General features: G+C 39.9%; 1 protein-coding gene across 1 annotated transcript; it reads right to left on the bottom strand.

The window, feature by feature from the left end:
- Positions 1 to 977: 977 nt before the first annotated feature.
- LOC117823099 (tumor necrosis factor receptor superfamily member 11B-like) lies at positions 978 to 24,167 on the bottom strand. Its single transcript, XM_034698164.1, is given in 7 exon segments — positions 978 to 2,149; positions 2,152 to 2,190; positions 2,279 to 2,503; positions 7,772 to 7,966; positions 14,384 to 14,528; positions 15,160 to 15,387; positions 24,105 to 24,167. Coding segments are annotated over 7 exon segments (1,233 nt in total). The 5' UTR covers positions 24,153 to 24,167; the 3' UTR covers positions 978 to 1,796.

Consider the following 24,167-nt stretch of genomic DNA (forward strand, 5'->3'; position numbering starts at 1 on the left):
ATGCATCAAACTTTACATGAAAGTCTCATGTTTGTCGGGTCGCTAAGGGAACAAAATCAGAGCTTACTCCCCGACTCTGTGGAACTCTCTCCATCCCGACATCCACAGCGCCCCAACCCTGGACAGTTTTAAAAAAGTAGTCAAAACGCACCTTTTCCTCAAGGCCTTTCCCCGTTAGCTAGTGTTGTCCACACCTACCCCCCAGACCTCCTACCTGACCCTGTGAAGCAACCTTGGGTTTCTTGAAAGGCGCTAAATAAATCCCAGTTATTATTATTATTATTATTAGAGCTTAAAACCCCAATAAAGAGGGAATAAATGAATATACATACATACATACATACATACATACAAAGACACACCTACATATACATCTTAAAAGCTAAAATTGTATTTTTGTATTTTTATTTATTTTTGGGGGGCTTTTGCACCTTTTACTAGAGAGGGAAGAACAGTGGATTGAGCTGGAAACAGGGAGAGAGGGGCGAAAGAAAGGGTCCACAGGCTGGAATCAAACCCGGGCCAATGCCAAAAAATTTAATTTGATTGGAAAAGTAACTATACAGTAAGGACAATGATTCAATCAGAGTGACCAATCAACCTGTGAGCATGTTTTTGGACTGTGGGAGGAAGCCGGAGAGAACCCAATCACGCATAGGAAGAACATGCAAACTCCACAGAGAGGTTCCTGCCCGACCAGGGATTCAAATCAGTAACCTTCCAGACAATGAATCATAAAATATTAAAGTAAAAAAGTTATTTAAGAGCAGTATTTGGACAAAGGTTCTGAGTTATGTTCAACCGCAGAAAAAGACGAAAGAACAGCGATCTCTGAGTGCTCACATAAGAAAGAACAACATATTTTAAAAACTGATTTTAATCAGATCATTTGGACATTAGTGTTCACAAGTTATACACAAGCTTAAAAAGGACCAGTCAGGCTTACTATATACAATAAAGACTATACATTTCATAATATAAAAGTGATCAAACAAAATGTAAAACAAACATCACTTCATGAACTTGCAGCATTTGGAATCCAGTATTTCTGATAAAGTAATAAAAACAAGCTTTTACATACTCAGAAAGAAAAAAAATATTTTAAATAGAAAACACATTGCACTCCTTTGTACATTCATAGAGCTGACAGTTTCAAATAATCAGATGAGCTTTACTTGCCAGCAGTCCAGAACAAACCAACAAACAAACAAAGGAAAACTGTAGAAAATATTTCATTATGAAACCAAATCCTTCCTCTCAGTTAGCGAGAAAGCAATAATAATAAAAACACAACATCTGCCAGTCTTTCTTTAATAAAATAATGTGATATTTACATCTTAAATAGATTTTATTCATCTTCACAGAATCTAGTCAAAAAGTCCCAAGGACACTTGAATGTTTTTGTTTGTTTGTTGATGTGTATTCTGTTTGAATCCTGTTAATGCTTATTGTTTCATCTCTGTAGACAGATATTATAGGCTGTGGGTGAGATTATTTTAGCATCCCTTGTTACCTCTCATAAACATTAACACTCTCATTTTAAAATAGGGGTTTTGCCTTTATTTACAGATAGAAAAAATACATCTAGGCACTTATTGTGTAGCTTGATACCGTATGATGAAATCTTAAAACCTGATATTATCATTTGACCCATTTCGTGTAACTCTTTCACATACATTTACCCCCTGCTAACTAAGAGTGTGTCTCTTAATGTTTGTGTTTTCACTATTTGATGATGCTTTAGTGTCATTGTACAGTTTGGGTCCCGTGTATTCCACTTTGTATCTTCCAGATCTCTATTCATTCAAAGGTTTATACGCTTTAAAACACGACTCGTCCTGAAGCATGTTAACAAACATCTTCTCGTACATCTTGTGAGCGGATGTGGTTCCTATAATGCGGCTGATCTTCTTCAGGCCTCTCAGCAGATGGCGTGGCGCCCCCTGCCTGCGCATTTCCCTCAAACTATGAGACAGACCTTTAGCTAGATCCAGGTCATAGTTCACTGTTTTCCAGAGGTGAAGAAGCTGCAGGATGTACTGTCTGGGGAGGCACGTGGAGACTACGGTTCGGATGTCCTCTTGGCGAATCTTGACCCCTGGCATGCTATCGGTAACCATCAGGAGGTCATCTAGTGTCAGGTTTTTAAGCCATTGCAGCGGGACACTTTCCTCTCACAGTGGTTAACACCTGGTGGAGCAAGATGCAAGCTTTAAAACACAAACTCGAGTTAAATAACTCAATTATACATCGGAAAAGCTTTTTTTTTTTTCAGTACCTTGTATGATACCATACAGCTTGTCTTGGTCCTTGTTCTGCTCCCTCCACAGCCGCAGCAGCTGGAGGACCTGCTGCTGAGGTGAACAGGCCTTTTTCAGTCTCTCGAGACTCTTGTGATCCACTCTCCGCCCGGGGAGGCTCTCCAACAGCCGCTCCAGGGGGACAGAAGACAGCTGCAGTGAGGAGAGGGACTGGAAGACTGCCTCCTCACACAGTGTCACATCTGAATGGTTTGAGAAAGACAGAGAAGACAACTTAACAAAAACATTATCACAACAGGAAAATAACGACTTCAGTCGTGTCTCTGTTGAGATGTGACTGAAGCAGAGAGAAGCAACATATTTCAGTTAATCAGTAATACAATGCTCAAAACAGCACACTCAGAAGTTGCCTGTGCGTTTCCTGCAATTAACACGCCATAGTTATCTCCGACCATGCTCCTGTCTCAGTTAATATCAACTTTCCTCACTGTAGACCTCCGAGCAAATTATGGAGATTCAACTCTCATTTACTGTCTGAACCTAAATTTAAAGATTTTCTTGCCTCTCAAATACAGTTCTTTTTTTGAAATAAATGATACTCCAGATATTGGCAGTGACATACTTTGGGAGTCCTTTGAAGCTTACTTACGTGGACAAATTATTTCCTTTATCTCCAACTTAAAAAAAAATGAACGCTCCAAACTGAGGGAGATATCTGATGAGATTCTAAGTTTGGACGCACAATATTCTGTTGACCCTTCTGAAACTCTGTTTAAGAAACGGTCACAGCTTCAGACGCAATATAACTTGTTATCTTCCTGCAAAGTTGAGAGACAACTGCTGCACACAAAACAACGGTTTTCGAGCAGGGTGACAAAGCTGGCAAACTGCTGGCGTACCAGGCGTGGGCGGCAGCTCCTCTAGACTCATACCCATGATTCAATTATCAACTGGACACACTTCAACTGACCCCACTGAAATCAGCAATGCCTTTTCTAATTATTATTCTAAGTTGTACACCTCAGAGGCATCCCCACACCATTGCAACGGCCCTAACCCCCTTGACTTGCTCGACTACCCTCAAGCTGATAAGACGGTTTCTTCAGACCTGGGCGCTCCAATCGCTGGACAGGAAGTTAGAGAGGGATTGAAATCTCTGCAGAGTAATAAATCTCCGGGGCCTGATGGTTATACCTCAGAATTTTATAAGACATACGCTACAACTCTCGCCCCAATTTTGGTAAGAGTGTTCAATGATGCTCTGAATAAGGGTTGTCTGCCACCTACACTGTCAGAGGCCTCTATTACTTTATTATTCAAAAAGGATAAAGATCCACTTCTCTGTGGCAGCTATAGGCCAATTTCTCTCCGGAACGTGGACTTTAAAATATTGTTAAAGGTCCTGGCCAATCGTCTCCAAAGAGTCATGCCAGTTTTGATTGACCCGGACCAGACAGGCTTTTTATGTCTGGAAAGCACTCTTTCTCTAATACTAGGAAGTTACTCAATATTCTCCACTATTATTTGCGTTGGCCATTGAACCTCTGGCCATATGGCTTCGGAGTGAGAGAGGGTTTGAGGGTATTGCTCGTTACAGCCTGTCTCATAAGCTTTCCCTTTACGCTGACAACCTTCTATTGTACGTCTCCAACCCTGCTTCTAGTCTCCCTATAATTTTAGATATACTGGAGAAGTTTGGAAAATATTCAGGCTACAAACTTAACCCAGGAAAGAGCGATTACATCCCTGTTAACTCCGCCGCTGAGCTTCTTCCTCCGCATTTCTTCCCATTTCGGAAGGCCTCAGATGGTCTTAAATACCTTGGTATTTTGGTGACAAAATCATTTAAAGATCTTTTCACGAAAAACTTTGGCTCTTTGCTCGTACACTGTATATCTGATCTTACTAGGTGGTCCTCTTTCCCTCTCTCCCTAATTGGGCGGGTTAATCAAATAAAAATGACAGTACTCCCACAGTTTCTTTACCTTTTTCAGTACATTCCCATTTTCGTGAGTAAATCTTTCTTTTCCAAGCTTGACCGTCTAATCAGTTCCTTCCTCTGGGGTAATAAATGGGCATGAATTAGTTTAGCTACCCTCCATCTTCCTAAATCCAATGGTGGGCTGGCACTCCCAAATTCCCGCTATTATTATTGGGCTTGCAATGTTAACAAGCTTCTCTTCTGGAACAATTACAAGGCATCTGTTGAACATCCACAATGGGTTCAGCTTGAAACTTGCTCCTCACGTCTCTCGCTTTGGTCAGTGACTTGCTCTCAATTACCTATGGCAGTTAAACAAGTTAGCCCCAGCCCTGTAGTAACAAACACTTTGAGGATCTGGAACCAGTTCAGGAAAGCATTTGGATTACACTCACAATCAGGACTAGCTCCAGTTTTCCGCAATCACCTATTTCTCCCATCCTGCTCGGATCCTGTATTCAAGACCTGGTCTAATAAAGGCCTGCTGACTTTTAATGATCTTTTTGTTGATGGTACCTTCCTCTCATTTGCAGACCTGTCAGCAAAGTTTAACCTACCGAACTCTCATATGTTTCGCTTCTTTCAGATTAGGCATTTTTTAAAATCTCACTTTCCCCATTTCCCCAGTCGCCCCCCAGATTCAGCGTTTGATCAATTCCTAATCTCAATATTAGGCAGAAAAGGCTTGTAGCAACCATATACAGCTACATCCATGGACTGTCGCCATTTCGTTTGGGCTCCCTGAGGGCCACTTGGGCCCAAGATTTTGGGATCTCCTTATCGGACGAACTGTGGGAGCAGATGCTACGCAGCGTCCACACTTCCTCGATATGTGCCAGGCATGGCCTTATACAATGTAAAATTTTACACAGAGTCCATCTTACTAACGCCAGACTGGCCAGGATTTACCAGAATAGATCAGACAGTTGTAATAGAAGCAAACAGTCTCCTGCTAACTATATGCATATGTTCTTGCTGTGCCCACGGCTGTCAGGGTTTTGGACTGAAATATTTGTTACTCTTAGCAAAGTCTCAGGCTGTACTGTGGACCTTGAGCCCCCTGCTGCCCTCTTTGGAATCTCTACCTCACCAAATACGCCTAAATCCATCCAAAAAAATCATTGCGTTCTCCACCTTACTTGCTCGTAGGCTTATTCTCCTTAAGTGGACCCACTCCTCTCCCCCTACTCATAATTCATGGATCCAGGAGATACTGCGTTGCATTTCATTAGAAAGGATTAGGTACTCCCTGAAAGATTCTCTAAATACATTTTACCAGCAATGGCACCCCTTCTTAGATTATATTGACTCCCTGGCTATGTGCGCAGAAACAGACAGCTAACTGAGCACATTCTTCCCTTTACTCTGTTTTATTTTATGTACGTAGCTTCTCCACTTTATTTATTTACTCCCCCCCCCCCCCCCTTTTTTTTTAAAAATTATTATTATTTCTTTTTTTTAATCTTTATTTTTCCGTTTATTGAAAAAAACAATTAATCTGTGTCACTTGTATGTCTTTGCACTCTACCTCTGCCTCTGAAGATTGGAGTGACCACATTATACTAGCCTCTTTTCAAGTAATAATCAACTTGCTGTGTGATCTTGCTCTCCCTAATGTATTTAAACAATATTGCTTTTTTGTAATTGTTTTGTCTGTCTACCCCCTGTTAATGTCGGTATGGATGTGAGATGTGTGTGAACTGATCAATGTTATGGGACGGTTGGGATCTTAAGGGTGTTTTTGTTATTGTGTTTTGTAACATCATCCACAGAACTCTGTCCCAACTATTACATGTCACAAAACCTATTGTTTGTCTGTCTGTGCATAAAAAAACCCATTACAGAAACTTTGGAATAGAAGTTGCCTGTGCCCATTTTTCATGTCTGGGTATGCCTAACGTACGTTAACGATGCCTAACTTATGACAGAAATTATGTGTCACTCACTTTCCTGACTCCGCTCTTTGGCATCATGGTTCGTCTTTAATAACCCATTTAGAGTCACTCATGGTCAGAGTGGCTACTGTGCAGGAAACGCTACAAAATTTCACTTCCGACTTTCTTTCTATCATGAGAGCGACTGCGGAACAGACTCTTTACAGCACTGCGCAATTTATTGCATTTTATGCACAGTATATAAAATGCATCCACAGAGCGCTCACACATGTGTCATATGTCTGGATTTGTTTTCACGTTTGTGTGTAAAGACCTTTGGCATGTCATTTGACCACAACAGAAATAAGTATTTCCTCTTTTCTGTTCCCTGTTGATGGGATCAGTCTGGCTTGAGAGCACAAACTGCACAATTTAAGCTAATTCAAAGCGGCTGTGCTGCTCATCACACACCACCTACACTATTTCATTATTGCAGGCCTTAGATTTCTGCACACCAAGTTCTTCTGGGGCATGCGTTTTATGCAGAAATTTTGCAGAGTGAGTTTTCTACATTTTTTTTTTTCCAAAACAGGAAAACCCTAAACGTAATAGTGGTCATTACTCTCAATTCTTACCTGAGACTAGTTACAGTGCAGAGCCACAGCAGCGTGTTCTTGTCCATGTAAGAAATATTTTATGATCGACAGCAGTGAATAAAATCCTTTTTCTTAAACTAATATTGCACTAAGATTGAATTGACTGTTTCAGGGGGTATTAGGCTCGTTTCTATGATGTCTGGATCTTTAAGTGTGGCTTCCCCTATAATCCACATTGACATGCTGGTGCTTTCTCCAAATCACATTGAAACTTTGGGAATCCCAACTGCTTTCAATTTCACATTATTTGTTAAAAATCTGCTGAACTGTTCCAGGATCTGTTTCTGTGGTTGTGTACTTCACAGAAAGACAATTTGTGAATGAATGTTTGAGGAGAGCATCACCCTCCCCTGAGGACAACAGCATTCTGTGTTTACTTTTAAGTGTGCATGAGTGTGCCAGTGTCTCCACATCTGCATGTGTGTGTTCTTCAGTATCTGTGGTTTCTCTGACTTTGGGAATTCATTCATATTTGAGGCAGATACTCTCAAATTAATCATCAACATCTGCCATAGTTGTACTCTGAGTAACAAAGACTAACCAGCTCGTCTTGTGCTTGACTCAGTTTCCTTTGTTATTGAAGTTGGAGGATATGACAGTTTGACGAGTAATTGATCCATCATGGGTCGTTATGAGAGTAGTTGCTGTAAACATCCCATTCAATCCTTTGCTCTGGCTTTACTCTCGAGTGTTGGTGTTCAGAGACACGCAAGAATTTTGGAAAAGAAAGGAATCTGGACAACGAATCTGACCAAGGAAATCCCCTGCCTCCAGGAATGAAAATGACCACATTGCTGAAATAACTCAGTTCTGACTGATTTTAACTTGTTGACAATTGAGGTTTATTCCAGAAAGCATTACATGTGTGTATGTGAATGCTGTGTATAAACTCTGCAATCTGCTCCGTCTTTCTATCCTGCATTACTCCCCAAACCTCCCATACAGTCACTGATAGCGTTTCCAGTGCTTAAAGCTTACTGCAGTGTGTTTATATCTCACCTGTGTGGCACATACTGTGATGCTGGGAGCAGTCCTGCACACAGAGGCTGTCTGAAGTGGACGTGCCCCATCTCAGAGTCTTCAAGCCTGAATCAGAGCAGTTCCTGTGGGGCTGACACGGCTCTGTGGAGGAGCCGCCGATAGAGAAATGACCAGGGGGACAACGTTCACACACAGTGTCACTCTGTGGTGTGCCTGGTAGAGGAAACACAGATAATAATCAGGGATTTGTATAGTATAGAGATTATGCGACATTGTATATTTAAAAAAAGTTCAGTCTTGTGAACGTTGCCTGCTGCACATATTAACGCTGATCAAGCATCAAGATTATGAGATTCTAAGAATTGCACCTTTGACAGCGTGACAGATCATGCAGGCAACAGATGACTGTGTGAGACTCACAGGATGACTCATTCTTAGTTTCTATAGCATGATTCTGATTGGGAAGTCCCACAAAGGTCAGTTGAGGTTGAAAACGAAAATGAATACTACAACTAAGATGACGTGACTTTAACCTCAGATTGGTGCGAGCAATCAGCTGAGCCTTGGACTGACTCATAGAAAAAATGAAATGTCATTTAGTTTTTTGGGCTGAATTGTCAAAAAAAAAAAAAAAAGAAAGGTGATGGTCAATGATCAATATACACTACCAGTCAAAAGTTTGGACACACCTTCTCATTCAATGGTTTTTATTTATTTTCATTTTTTTCAACATTGTAGTTTAATACTGAAGACATCAAAACTATGAAATAATCTGATTTTGCCATAATATGGATTACAACAGTAGTCAAATAGGGCTATCCATTGTGTCCTAACCCTACCTCTGAACAACACAACTGATGGTCTCAAACACATTAATCAGGAAAGTCCTTCTACAAATGAAGTCTTGACAAGGCTCATGTTAATTAAAAACCATTCCAGGAGACCACTTCATGAAGCAGACTGAGAGAATACCAAGAGTGTGCAAAGCTGTCATGAAGGGAAAAGGGGGCTACTTTACAGAATCTAAAATATAAAACATATTCTGTTCTGTTTAACACTGTTTTGTTAATTAAATAATTCCATACATGTTCTTTCATAGTTGTGATGTCGTTGGTATTAATCTACAGTGTTTCAAATAATGAAAAAAATACAAACCCTTGAATGAGAACGTGTTTCCAAACTTTTGACAGGTAGTGTATTTGGCTCTTGGTGCAATAGTCTGATGGATGTATGAACTGTGATTGCAGGCTCATATGGTACCGTTGCCAAAGCCGAATCTTTATCCTCTTTATTTGTTCAAAAAACCTTCGTATCATTTAAGAAAAAATCTGAATGATGTAATATATAACCATAAAAAATGTCCCTTTTTATTTCACAGATCACAATTGGATACCCCCACCCCCTGTTTCTGAGACAATTCTCTGTATTACAACAAGGTATGACAGAAATTACAGTAAGTGACCTCCCACACACACACAGTGTAAAAACATGAAGGTAAGGAACTAGTGTTCATCACATCCCCATTATCAGTATAGTGTAGAAGTGAGAGCGTGTGGGGTGGAACACATGTGCCGTATCAGATTTAACCTTTGATGAGTTTCTCACTGTCAGGGTACAGTGCGTCCTTCCATTTGTCATTAACATGAAAACATGAAACCGCTGATTTGCATACAGCAGCTCTGATGAACATGAGAATGTCAGTCTTGTGTGACATGGTTTCACACACGCTCTGGTTAATCTGTTTTTCTCCGAATTTACTGTCTTTGTAGGAAATCTGTGTGTTAGCACTTTACTATCACAAGAAACTGCATGCTACACGAAATGAAAAACGATAAGTACTCTACTTTGTGTTTTTTTTAACATACGTACAGGTTCTTCAGTTTCAGATTCTTAACTGTGAAAATGTGCAGTGTTGTCATTTTATGATGAAATATAAATAATATTAATCGCTGAGTTAAGCCCATTGCAAACCATAAATGATGCAGCTTTAGTTATTGGCTTTGGTTAAGCAACATTTTGTGGCTTTGTGTAGTCAATTATTTTTTATCCCAAATAAATGTTAAATTCTTTGAAATAGCCTCGTACTTTAAGCTTGGGAAATTTTGAACACCAATTTTCACCAATTTGCTGACATTTTCTGAAATGATGATCAAAAACCCCTATAATATTTTGGATGACTTTTTGATTCAGCTCTTATATAAAAGAAAATATGACTAGCATTGTTTCATCTATGAAATTTATGAATGCTTTGTTTTATTGGGTCTTTCCAAGTTGATACCTATAAAACATGGCTTACAAAAAAGCCCTTAAAACCAGCTGGAAATAATTCAAACAATTCATTCATAGACAGAAAGAATCACAACTAGAAGCAGACAAATAAGCAAATGAAGGGAACAGAAGGATTGTTTGGGAGACTGAACCATCGGTTTTCTAACATCCTGTGGTCTTAGGTCTTAACCACAACTCAAAACATTACATAATGAGTCCTTCAGCTTCAGAGAGGGGAATCCCCTGAAATGCTGCCTCATGTCTGCAGAGCTCCATTATGCTTTCAAGTCCGAATGTACATGCACTTTGGAGGAATTTACGGAAAATGTTGTCTCATCTTTGAAGCAGGGTCAGCGCTGCAGGGGTCAGATAATAACCACACTCCATGGAAAATGTTGTTTCATCCAAGCAGTGGCTGGATTCAGGTCTTAGATGAAGTCATGAGAAGAGTGGTGCCAGTTTGTTCTGTGGTTTCAGCAGAAATATCAGATTCTGTTGACTGGAATGTGGAAATTCAGCATCTCTGAGAGCTGCCCACAATCACTAATGACGCACCGAGTAGAGAATTTGTAATGAATTCAAGGTCAGAAATTCAATAAGATAATGTTACCTTGCTTTCATCTAGCATACAAATGACTATATTTGGAGCTCTATGGTGAGGAGAAGGGCCCTGCTCTGAAAGGAACGTTATAATGTTTCTGTTTACACAAAGAAAAGAAACCTGTCACTCCCAACTAACAAAAAAAATATAACACAACACAAATCTTTGTGATCCATTTTAGAGAATGTGACGTTCAAGCTTTCTCCTGTATCTGTATGCATTCTGGACCCCTTAATGCATGTCATTACCCTGATGTTTGCTGATCTTCTGGTTGTTTAAGATGCTTAATTCTGATTGGTCATAACCCCTTGACAATGGTTATTAACTTTCATTAACATGATCAACACCAAGGGAATTCTGATCACACGTCATGTCAAATAAATCCGTGGAAAACAGTACCGGCACATTTAGCTTCTGCTTGTTGACACCATAGACTGTAGGGTGATGAAAAACCGTTAGCTCACGTTAGCATCAAAACCCTGTGGCTAAAACATTACTTTCGGTTAGCATGCTAAATCGGCAGGCTACAGACATTTTTGTATTGAATCCTGTCCAGCAATATTAGTAACAGGTGAGAGAAACTTTGAGTAACCGGTTTCTACTAAGAAATTTAAACCATGAGCGGTGGTGATGATAGCAGCAGGGTTCAAAATTGTGACATTTGTTTATTTCTAAAGGTGTGTGAACCGCAGTGCTCAGAGTAGAAGGAGAGCTGAATGAGGACAGTTTCATGTTAAATCCACCGCAACAGGCAGATGAGAATTCATCGCCATGGAACCCTAACTGATGTGGAATCACTGGGACTGTTTTCAGTTAGCTGGGTATTAAGCGGGATAATGTTTGGCTAGCAGGTAGTTATTGGAAATAGAATCCCGACAGGGTGAGACAAGACTCTGACGTGAAGCCATACATTATCCCTTACTTACTAACTTTGTATCTCCAGGAGTGTTTGTGCTCCCTTGTCTTGTAGGTTCCTGTGGATCACTGAGGACCACCAGTTGCTGTGAACCTGTTTGACTCCAACTGATACTATTATTATACTTATAACATTTTTATAGTTGTGCTAAAATTACGTTTTCCACGCCACTGTCGCCAAATGTCTACTCATGGGAGATTAATATTGGTGTCTGAAAGTGAAGCCTATTGTTGGTGGACGCCATGTTAAAAAGCTTACTCAATCGATCTTTTGGCCAACTTAACTTCAGGCACAGAGGTGGAGTTGAAGCGGGTCTTTAGCTTCTTTGCTAGCAGCTACATTGTTGCCCCCGTCAGTCAAGTCAGCCATGTCTTTCAATATGGAATACTCGTAACATAATATTTTCTAGACTAATAAATACACCAGTCAAAACTTTGGAAACATCTTCTCCTTCAAGGGTTTGTATTGTTTTAATTATTAAAGACATCAAAACTTTGAAAGAACATGTATGGAATTATTAAATTCACAAAAAAGTGTTAACAAACCAGAATATGTTTTATATTTTAGATTCTGTAAAGTAGACCCCTTTTCCTTCATGCAGCTTTTGCACACTCTTGGTATTCTCTCAGTCTGCTTCATGAAGTGGTCTCCTGAAGGTTTCTAATTAACATGAGACTTGTCAAGAGTTCATTTGTAGAATGACTTGCCTTCTTAATGTGTTTGAGACCACCAGTTGTGTTGTTCAGAGGTAGGTTAGTACACAAATGGATAGCCCTATTAGACTACTGTTGTAATCCATATTATGGTAAAACCAGATTATTTCATAGTTTTGATGACTTCAGAATAATCTACAATGATGAAAATAATTAAAATTAATAAAAACCTTTGAATGAGAAGGTGTGTCCAAACTTTTGACTGGTAGTGTATGTAAAGAAAATGTTAGTACCATACAATGTGCAGTTAAGGAGATTATCTATTAAAATCAAAATTGTCTTTTGTATCAGGCTGTAAACACGTTTATTTCGCTGTAAAAATGAACTTTTATGAATGGGTGTGTATGTGGTTTCCAGTTTTTCTGCAGCCAGCCTCTAGTGTTCATTCGAGGAACTGCAGTTTTTAACACTACCGCTTAATTACTAAATCTTTCAAGGCCAGGCCTTGCAGCTTTGCTAGAATCCATTTCCTCTCAGTTAATTAAAAGTCAAAGCATTTAATATGTAATTCATCTGCAACTGACTTTTTATGTTCTTGAAACAGACCAACTATAACATTTTTTTTTTTACTTTTTTGCATGATTGCAGTGCATTTCTGTTGTATGTGATTTGTATCACTTTCTGTGTTTTTCAATTTGAAAGGCTTTTGCAGCATGTTTGCCCTTAATAACTACTGTGGTTAGTGCATTAGGAAGAGGTACTTTATTTTCATACAGTGACCTATGATGCGTTGACAAACAAGTCTTTATAGTGGGTGATATGTATGTGCAAGTCAGGCTCCAACAAATGTCAAGAGGAACCTCGCTTCAGAAATGTAGAGGAAGGGTCATGCAGTTGAATAGGACTAAACAACATATAGTTTCCTCTCTAATTACAGCATTGTGCAGTAAAATATGCAGAGTCATTTATGAAGAGGAAGCACATATATACTGAAATGACGTAAATAAAAACCATGCAGCAACCTCAGGCTGCGAAAAATGAAGCCAATGAAGCAAGCACACAAGGAAGTGCAACTGTGACACAGAGAACACGTCATAGCTTCTGGTGACATGGGTCACTTTTCACAGATTCATCACGGTTGAAAGTAAGTTAAACTATTTCTGCTAAATGATGTCAGATGATATGTGCATATAGTTTAAAGAGCTGACAGCATCAGATATGTATACCACTCATCACATGATGACTACAGTGACGGAAACTAATCATCAGTGAGGTCATTTTGATGCAACTTTCCCATAAGAATGACTGTTTCTCCAGAAATATTCAGCCTTGTGTTTGACCCTAAAAGGAAAATAAAGTTTTGTGTTTCAAGGTTAATTTTGTCCGAACTTATCTGATGTCAGCAAACTATGTCTTCAGTTTGAACCAATACCTCTCAGTAAACCATGCCAGGTTGATTCCTTATTCTAACAAAGGGACTTTGGAGATGCATCTATCTCTATACAGCTACAATAAGACTGGGTATGTATCTGACTCTCATACATCACTCCCAAGTTAAGAGCAACACTGCCACGATTCAGAGCAGGCCAGGTGTTGAAGTGCAAGAGAGACATTAGTACAGGTTTGTCATACTGTATGTTGTAAATTAGAAAATGTTCTCTTCTCATAATAGAACTATTACTCCCAAGGTAGTCTGTGTTTGTTCTGGTCTGTAACTCAAAGAGAGAGAAAGAGAGAAAGTTTTGGAGAAGGAACCAGAGACGGTTAAGAAAATTTGGTTCTGCGAAAAGCGGCATCTGCATCTGGAACAGATCTGATTCACAGGGTCAGAGGGACACGGAGAAAGGAAGAGGGACTTCCAGTGACACATCTTATTGTGTAACTGATGAGTGTCTCTGCTTTCACAGCACAAGTTCCTTCATGGCTGTCATTAAAATCACTTTTAGATTCAACTTATTGGACATGAAGTGAAATTGAGCCAAGCCTTAAAAAAATGATTCAAGGAAAGATAACTTGTTACATAGAGCAGTCTCTAAGACACTTTTAATAACTTTCACTTTTTTACTCCAATTTACACATGCTGACAAATAAACAAGAATGCCAAATAATATCTGGTTTTGTTTTTTATCATATCTACTGGTCTGCCAGTGCAATTACCCAATCATAAATAAAGGATAATCTTGTAAACTCACCTAAAGCTGTCACTCCATGGCCAGGTGGACAGGTGCTGTGTGTGATGCAGAACTCCACCACTAGATGGAACCCTGGAGCGCACTCACACAGCTGGTCGTGGGTGCTGTTACACTGCTGCTCCACTAGTTGTCTCTCCTTGCACACCTAAACACAACAGTAACACACATAATGATGCATAATGTGCTGCTGCATGTGCACAATGACATTCAGTACAGGCTGTTTTAGAACCATGCTCTACCTTACATTATATTCCTTATAAGACCAGTATTTGTAAGTGGTATTTTGCAGCTCTAGAAGCTGTTTTTTTAAATAAAGTATCTTGACAAAAATATATATATTAGATGGATAAAAACACTTCACATTGGACATGTAAATAATTCAATGTGAGGTCACTCTACGACATCATTTACTGAGGGTGTCAAAGGGGAAACATCAAAACTCCTGGGGAAGATCTATGCACCGCAATGAGCACACACAAACTAATTTTTGGTAACAATAACTAAAGAGTTTTAAAATAAGACAGAAGCTACTCCAAATGGTAAAACAATACCATCATGCAACTCCAAAAAAAAACATAAGAAAAACCTCAAAGTGTGGCATTAAGTTAAAACATCCTGACCATTATTTAAAGTCAAATCTGACTGATTCACTAAAGTCTAAGGGGCACGTGAAGAAGACTCTTGTGATTTGCATCTTATTCACACTACTCCTCAGAATAAAAAGAATGAAATGCAGTTTAAGAATGAAGAGGAGGGTCTTCTGGCTCATTACTTACCGAGGTGCAGTATTGACATGTGTCCCCCCAGTGCCAGTTTTCAGCAAAATGCTTCTCAGGACAGGCCTGGCACTCTGTGGGCATGTCAGCTGTGCAGTGTCGTTTCACAGCTGTGCCAGGAGGGCACTGGTTGCATAGCAGGAGGTCAGAGGTCACAGGGTCGCGGTACTGGTACTTTGGCGGTATTGCCTGCTGCTGGAAGGCCCAGGAAAAAGAGGCTGTGAAGAGCTGTGAGGAAAAGAGAGAAAAGAGCTTTAGAACTGAGCCCACAGCTGTGACAAAAATCTGTAATGAAACCCATCTCGTGCACAGCCTCCTTTTTGGCTAAAGTTTCAAATATTTTCATATTTTGGAGCACTCGCCAACCCAAAGCTTCCAGTAAGAGAGAGTTGAAAGAAAGGTCAGAGCAGTAAAGTTGATGCTCCTGGTGGACACACAGTCCTAAAGAGATTTCCTCTGCTTTATAGAGCACAATTCAGGAGACAGAGGGAAGGTTTGAGGAGACTGGATATGGATTCAAGCAGAGGCAACTTTTTACAAAACAATCAATGTTATTGTATGCATTTTCGCAGGAGGCAATAGTTTCCCCTTCACTCTGCTTAAAAATATTCCAAATTCAGTGAGACGGTTGATCCCAACTATTACTCTTGATTAAGGGATCAAATGTATTTTATTGCACTTGTGGAATTCGACTGTTTTCCAAACTTAAAATGATTTCAGATGTTTTTGTGAAGCCAGTTTTCCTGCATTTAATTAAACTGGAGTGTATGACACAGATTACAGACGATAATTGTGCAGACATGTGATGTCTGACTCACCAGCAGTCTTTCACCCATGTCAGCTCCGTAACATCAGCTGCTTTGAGCTGGAAGAATCTGATGTGATGCTTTGCTGATCTACAGCTATTTGAAGCTATCCTGGAGCAAGAGCATGCTGCACTGATATAGCTCCCTCCCTGCCCATCCGCACAGACACACCATGAAGTGTTGGGCTGGAAGCAACCTGCTGAGACGGACATACTGTGGGCTATAGCCTCAGAAACAAGCCCCATGTTCATCGCCAGAGGAAACTGGAAAAGCTTTGGCCTGACCTAAATGTGAGAATATCAGTGCAGTGAACATGTTTGACATGCAGCCATGCAGCTGGTCGAGGCCACATGCAGAACCAGATGTCCAACATCTGGCTCCTCTCAACCCTGAAGTCCCTCCACATTGGCTCTGCGGACTTTCCCGTTGGCCGGGATACATCCTCACTGCTTGGACAAACTAACAATAGGCTGTCCTTGCATTGTGTGTGTCTCTCTCTCTCTCTGTGTATGTGTGCGTCTGTGTGCTTGCATGTGGTTTTCTGCTTTCCATAATGTTTGTGTGTGCATCTTCAAAATTGAATGAATTCATACAATAAACAACGACAAAACATCCATGCATGTACGTGCAGGAATGTGTGCGCTGCTGTGTGTGTGTGTATATGGTTGCCGGTGTTCATGTCTTCCTCGGTGTGGCTCTGTGGTCTCCTCTCCTAGCTGCTGCTCATACAGAGAACTGTTGGAGGTTACTGGGCTTTCCCCATTCACCACCAGAGTATAAAGCACTCACCCGTTCTGTCCCACACTTAAGCCGCTGCACAACACTCCTCTCCCTGCTGCGATCGTGTATTGTTTACACTCTCTCCCTTTTACCTTCAAACTTGCACAAAACACAATGTACACTGAACTATGTGAATGCATGTATAAAGTATGTTATTTTTTCACTGTGTGGCAGCTTATGCTGCAACTACTTGGATCTGTATTTGTGTTCTTCCTAATCTATGAAACTTTGCATTCAGTAGAAAGCCTGCTTATGGTTATCCATCTTGTGCACGACAGAGAAACATTAAGGTTTCTGTTCTTTACTTCAGTGAAGACCATTGAGAAAGGACAGTAAAAATAGATTAATGGGTTGTACACACCATAATAGAAACCTCAGCTTCAAACAGAGCGGCGAGTTCAGTGGTTTTTCCCCGTCAAATCCAATCGACCTCTGAGCCGAGCGCTCGGTGGAAGGCTTTCACATCCACAGAGACGTGCCGAGCCGAACCCTAGCTGCATGTGTTTGTTTGTAGCATGGGTTGGCCCCAGCGGAATCAAACCCATAATCATAGTCTTGCTCTTCAAATTAAGAATGTATACACACTATTAAGCCGTGCGACCGACATCGAATCAATTTAGAAACATCAGGAGGGGGAGTGAACCGAGCGAACTGACTGTCAGACGGTCACCTGGTTTCTGTGAATGGGGGTACGGTTTACACTTGTTGCTTCCACTTTAATCTTTGGTTGGAGGCAGGATGAGTTTACTGGCAGTACTGATTTATCTTCAGTCGCGAGCGCACAGGAGCCAGAGCACATGTGGACTTGGGTCTGTATTATTTTCACTGACTTCATGTATGGTGAAGTCGTATGGCAACACTCCAGCTGTGTTACACGGAGTAATGTCAAAGGGATCACATGTTTGTTATTACTTTAAGAGACTCACAGCACATAGTTGTACAATGTTTTTTGCAAACTATGACAATGTACGTGCCCCTCTAGCATCAGTTTTGAATATGCAAGCTTTTTCTTTGTATTTCCTATAATAATGGTCACTATTTAACTTTTTAATATAAAGCTTTCTGACTGATATTTCATATTTAATGATTCTTTAACATCCAACATGTGAGATGGTTGCAATTTGATAGATTTTGGCACCAGAACTGTTAGGTTAATTTGGGATAAATCATGGGTTCTGTAAGTATGGATAGTGTGTTGCATATCTACCACACTCAACAGGATTAGGCATCAAATGACCAAACAAGCTAGCTCTGGTCTGGCAAATCTGGTTTAGAGGGAACATAAAGCTTCAGATTTTGATGCCTTGGACCACTCTTCAAGCTACCTTTTGGGATAATCGAGAACAAGCTGCACACTTAGACGTTGTATATACTTACAACCTTCACTACTGTGTTTTAACCATAGACTGTATAAATAATGGACTTAGTATCCTTGATGTCACCTATCTGTTTCTGAAGACAATCGTCGGCGGTTAGCCATATTGGAAATGCTGAAACTCAACCAAAAGAGGGTGAGGTAAAGAGGCGGGGTTTGAGCTTCCTAGCCAACAGCTATGTGTTCAATCATGTCCTTATTTGGGCAAAACTGTAATCTTGATATCTTCTGAACCGCCACTTGGTTTCACTTGCTCATAATTCGTGTACTATTAAAACTCAAAGAAAGAGGTAATCGATGAAAGCTGTAGTTGTCTGAAAAGTAATCATAATACTTTATTCTAACATCTCGCTTTGAGATCTTAAACTTTATCTCGTCAAACATTGTTGCTTATGTCCAGGCCGAGGCTAGCCAGCCAGTGCAGTGCAGTAGCCTTCAGCTACCAAGGCAGAGAAGAAACTCTCCTCTTTTTAAGAATGAATTAAATCGTGAACACGTCCTGTGGTGAGAGTGTGAGTTTATCTATCAGCAGCTTAAACAGATATTGAACTTTTCACCCTCCTTGTACCCTAAGAAGTGCCATCTGACACATCATGGACGAACCACTGGGAAACCCAAATTACACAGCAGCCAGGGGCCACTGACAGCTTAATTATACCGTTAGCATCATCAGAGCCCATGCTCAGTGAAGGCATATCCTACATGGAGCGCAGCCAAGACAGAGGACAGGATGGTATGACTGATAAAGCTCTATCTTTCTTAGCCAAATGCCCCGGAGCATCCTCGAGGTCTTAAAAAAACTTTGCATCCAAATCAGCTTCATCTGATAAAGACTGCTCACACTGGTCCATAAATCCTGTTTTGCTGTCAGATTTGTTTATTGAAAGCAAAGAAAGATATTTTAAAAAGCTTTAAAAGTGAACATGTGTTTTTTTAACAGATGTTATTGCCTTGAAACAGACAACAGCCCGAGTATACTCTCATCTGTCCCCAGAAAGAAAACAATCAAGAAAAATCCAGGCATCACCACCATCACCATCACTCTGTGGATAGACTTTCTCTTGGCACACTCGCCAGATCTCTCACATTCAAGGGAATCTTAATATACTGAAAGTCCCTTGATACCACATGGTTCCAAGACTTATGAGGATCTTGTCCTGACAGATTGCTTCAGTCCACTTTGAGAGCTAAATGACAGACGAGCTGAGTTCAGACACCTGACAGAAATAACTCTAAAAAATGATCACACATGCTCTCCAGAAAGCGACATCCACGGAAATGAGGATTACTGGCTTTTACACACATAAGGGTCAAACTGGTTTGATTGGAATGAATAATCCTGAGCTAAGGTACTTATCGAGAAGTATAAAGTCGCAGCTTGATAATGTTCGATAACAACAAATTGGCAAATGGAGTTAGATTTAAATTTCTATCGATCTTGATCCAAAGGGTAATTTAAAAACGGACTTACTGGAAAAAAGGGAGCATCTGTTAGCAACCAAACTCGGTCCAAATTTTAGTTTGAAACAGTAAGCCTGCTCTCCTTTGTGTTTTAGTGGAAATATCAAAATGCTTCCAGGATAAATTAGTTGCTAAGTACCGTTGAACAGAGAGCATTCAGACTTCGAGTTAAAATAATCACGGAGTTGAATGAAATGCAAAGAAAGAGGAGAATCAGAGTTTTTAGAGCCTGAGGTCAGTTTTAAATTTATGGCATGAGGAGAGGAACTATGGCACAAGGGACCAGACCACATGTCACTAGCTTATCCAGCAGGCACATGGCTTCAGTTAACTGTAGCATGCAGGTGGTCTGAGGGGGGATTCCAGCTCTGCCTGTGTGTGTGTGAGAGAGTGTGTGTGTGTTTCAGTGTATATGGAATCTGTCTTTTATCACTCTTACAGAGAAAGAGAGACTATGGGACATGCTGTCAGGCAGCATCTAAAGGAGTCTGTCATCACTGGGGTTTCATTATGTTGTAAAAACAGGTTGTTGAATTCTGCAATAAGGCATGACATGCACATGAAGTCCACTCCTGTCACCATCGATGACAAAGACGCGTGATTCAAATGTTCTGCTCTCGTGAGAAAAAGATAAGTTACCGATGTGTGAGCACATGTACGCTCACTTAACTGAACTAAGAAGGTCTGCTTCTTTACTTAACACCAAGCACAATCTGTGAACAGAGTCATCATGTTGATAAAAGGTGATACAGCAAGTTGTCTAAGCATTATATCAACAAATACATTCATCAGCATCTTTCCGACATCTGACTTTGTTAGTCCTTGAAGCAAAATAATTTGTCCCAACTAGTCAGATGTGATGTTTGCTGGTATTGCAGGTCAATATGTGAGTCTGGGATCTGTTAAATTTGCAGAGGGGTTGTCAAAAATGCATATTTAATTAAACATTAATCAAGAAAAGACTTCATCAATGCAAATAATCTGTGGCAGCAGTTTTAATGTTGATCAACTAGGGCATAAAGACTTTTTACACATTTTCTTCAGTCCACAAGCTCTGACTTTATTTACATTAAATATTTCATTCATTTAAAAGAGCAAACAAGTAAGAATCACACAAATAAAGTTGAGGTTTTTCTCTTTAGATGTTTTGCTACATCATTTCAGAATTTGTTAATGCCCTGTTGTGTTTTATACAGATTTCAAATCATGCAAAAAACTAGAGCAAAGAGGAAAGAATTAAAAAAGAATAATTAAGAATATTGTTTTCTTTACTTTTTGTGGATCCTTAAATCAATTTAAGTCTTTTAATTCTGTCTTTTTTCAGTCTTTTTTTATAACAATACATCCTGCTAATCTCATTAACAGGATTAAAATAAAATTATGATTTCTTTGTATTTGAAAAAAAAAAAAAGAATATGTCATATTTATTATTTTACCTTATTATATTTCAGTATTTTTACTGAATCTATTGAATCACAGAAATAAAATTTCGTTTGAGTTTTTTTCTTATATTTTATGGAGAACACGTCAACCATACTTACAGCCAGATAACTAAAATGTATAGATATGGATCTAAAACACAAAACAAACACAAACTGCATGAGCACTACCTTTTAAATTGAGAACCTGTGAATAAAAGGGTGTACACATGCAGAGTGAGATCAATTTTTACTGCAAAAATTTGCATCAGATGAGTCATCCTGTTTTTAATATGACTCACACAGCTGTAAGATAAAACAGAGATGCTAAAATAATAACCATGTGTCTCTTGCCTGCACACTCTCTGCTCTTTGTGTCTGTTACTCACTGAGTAATCACACACACACACACTGACACACACACACACACACACACACACACACACACACACACACGCACACACACACACACACACACACACACACACACACTGGATCAATGAGTTCATCACACCAACACGCCCACACACATGTATTCACTTCTGCTATCATCACTACTGTTGATGGAAAAGAGGAAGTAAGGTGTGTGGAAGCAACTTCCAGAGGTGGTCGTTGCTTTCTGCATCAACCTTTGTGCTTGTTTGTTTTAAATTGATCCTGTAGCTTCACACACCTTCTTTATCCCTCACCCCGGAACACACTTCCTCACCCTTTCTGTACTGTTTGTCTATGAAGAAAAGAGAAAAATTTGGAGTTGTTTGGGCTGAGTGACCTCTCTGTGGCTTCTACTGTCTGCTTGACTGCCTTCTGCAGATTTAGGGAAGTTGGAGCGGCATATGACAACGGACACACGGGGGACAGGAGGCATAAAGATAAAGAGAGCACAGATAAAAGATAATGATAGAGATGAGATACAGCAGAAAGCTTTCCTACATGAGGATCAGTGCCTGGATTATAGGCTAGATAGATGGATGACAAGCAAAAAAAGAAGGGAAAAAAATATTTCATTTGTATCATTCCGTCCACCAGAGCGTCACTCCTCACACTCAAATCATTGTTTACATCTAGAAACACATGTCTTCTTCATAAAGTCTGAAAGATAACCTCATTTTGTCCAATGTCCAATGACATCATCTTGGGCAAGGACCCAAACAAAAAGTGTGTGTTTCCAGCAGACAGACCGCAGCCACATGTGTTGGATGCATGCTGGGAAAAAGGAAGAGTACACAGGTGCTGGAGGTATATTTATCCCTGACCCTCTAAGCCTAAACAATGTTTTGGACACAAAATTGTAGAGTGTCCCTTAACATAGAATTACGTACAGACAGACTGAGTGGCTGGTTGTTTGGCGTGTTGACAGGCAGATAAACAGGCTGATGATTTGGGGGATTCAGAGGGGTGAAGACTGACTTTTTGGCTGCATGCTGGCAGTCCAGAATGACTCATGACTTGTTATTTGGCTAAGTGAATGCTTTCTTTTGGCTGGCAAAATGACTGACTGATAAATGAAAGGGGGATAAACACAAAAACGCTGTGTCAGAAAGTGTAGAAACAAGATATTTGCCTATTTAGGAAATTGCTGCGTGTATACTTCTCTACAGAAGAGGAAATTAACAATGTATGCTCACACATTTGTTTGTATTTCAAAGAAGCAACACATCTTACAAACAAAATTAGCATCTCTCGCTCTCACAACACAAAGACATACAGGCCACAATGACAGACAGTGCTTTGTACAGGTACAATGTGTGATCTGTTGCTGCCCTGATACACATCTGTGAATGAACATATGCAAAACCTGCAGAAGGCCCCAATGCAGCACAGCATGCAAAACACGGCAAAGAAAAAATAACTGGTCTTAGTCGCTCTTAGGCATGCATTTAAACCCCTGTAGGACAAATTAGTCCAACGACAAACTTACGGTAAACAACATCTGCTGGCAGCGAGCCATGTCTGTAATTTCACTCTGAAGTTTCATTCATTTCAGGAAAAGGAAGCTGAAAGACCCAAAGTAAACTCTGAGTCAGTGATGAAATGTAGGTCCATTATGGGTCTCAAGTATTCAGCAGTATATATAAAAAAGAAAAAGTTCCAAAGATCATTTAAAGAAAATCAATAATTTATTGCTCTACTGCATTGTCAATCAATATGAGTTGATTTGACTCATCTTTGGTGTATTTAATCTTCATTTAACACCAGAATTTAAATATATTCTGCAATCTGTCAACATACTGAGCTGAACACATTACACAGACAGCTTAAGGATGATTTAATCCACTATACAAACAACACAAATGACAGCCTTAACTTGGCATCCCTCCTCAGTCTGTCAACAGGACTGATTACCTGTACAAGTTTATGTTAAAGGGCTGTCTATGTCCCTGTTTTTACGGTCAGCTGTTGTTTTGTCTAGTCTACATCATTATTATGTCAGCTCTTAAAAACTGGATTTGCTTGTATTTGTCCTACATTCACTGCCTGTTCATTTCACAGCAGAAAAAAATAACTTTCCCAGAGAGACAGAAATCCATTTTCCCGATGAAAGTGTCATGGAAGTATACTATACAAATATCGCAGGCTGAAGTGGAGGGATTCCCCCTCAGGAGCTTTTAAATGCTGTACAAACAACATTTAAATAGATCTCATAGTAAAAGAGGCACCGCGCAGAGGAAACAGGCTGTTTAACTATAGAAACCCCACATTATGAGGTTATCCTCAGAAGCAGTGAAATATAAACTTATCCTGATACCACATATAGTGAAAACGTAAATCCATTTATAATGACTGCTTCGGAGACACCGCTGGGAAAGCGCACTGCGGATTATTGGCACCTGTGACAGGTTTCACATTGTCCCACTTTACAACCGCGTGCAGCATGATATGAGCAAATACTCAGCTTTCATTTAAAAATAAATCTGATGTAAAGTAAATGCCTGCCTTAATTTCCCTGTATGTGAAACCACGTGTTGTCAAAGAGCCTTGTATTACGCGTCTCGCAATTCTTCGAAAGAATAAAAAAGAGCGTTTCCCTCAGTACTACACTTCCCTTTACTCAATCACACCAGCGGACAGCACTGAAGAGCTACAGACAGTCTGCGTACTCACCAATATCAATTTCATGGCCGGGTTGGATTTGGGTATCCGAGCGCTCATCTTCTCTGCGTAAAA

The sequence above is a fragment of the Notolabrus celidotus genome, chromosome 12 (genome assembly GCF_009762535.1).
Source record: "Notolabrus celidotus isolate fNotCel1 chromosome 12, fNotCel1.pri, whole genome shotgun sequence".
NCBI classification, from domain to species: Eukaryota; Metazoa; Chordata; class Actinopteri; order Labriformes; family Labridae; genus Notolabrus; species Notolabrus celidotus.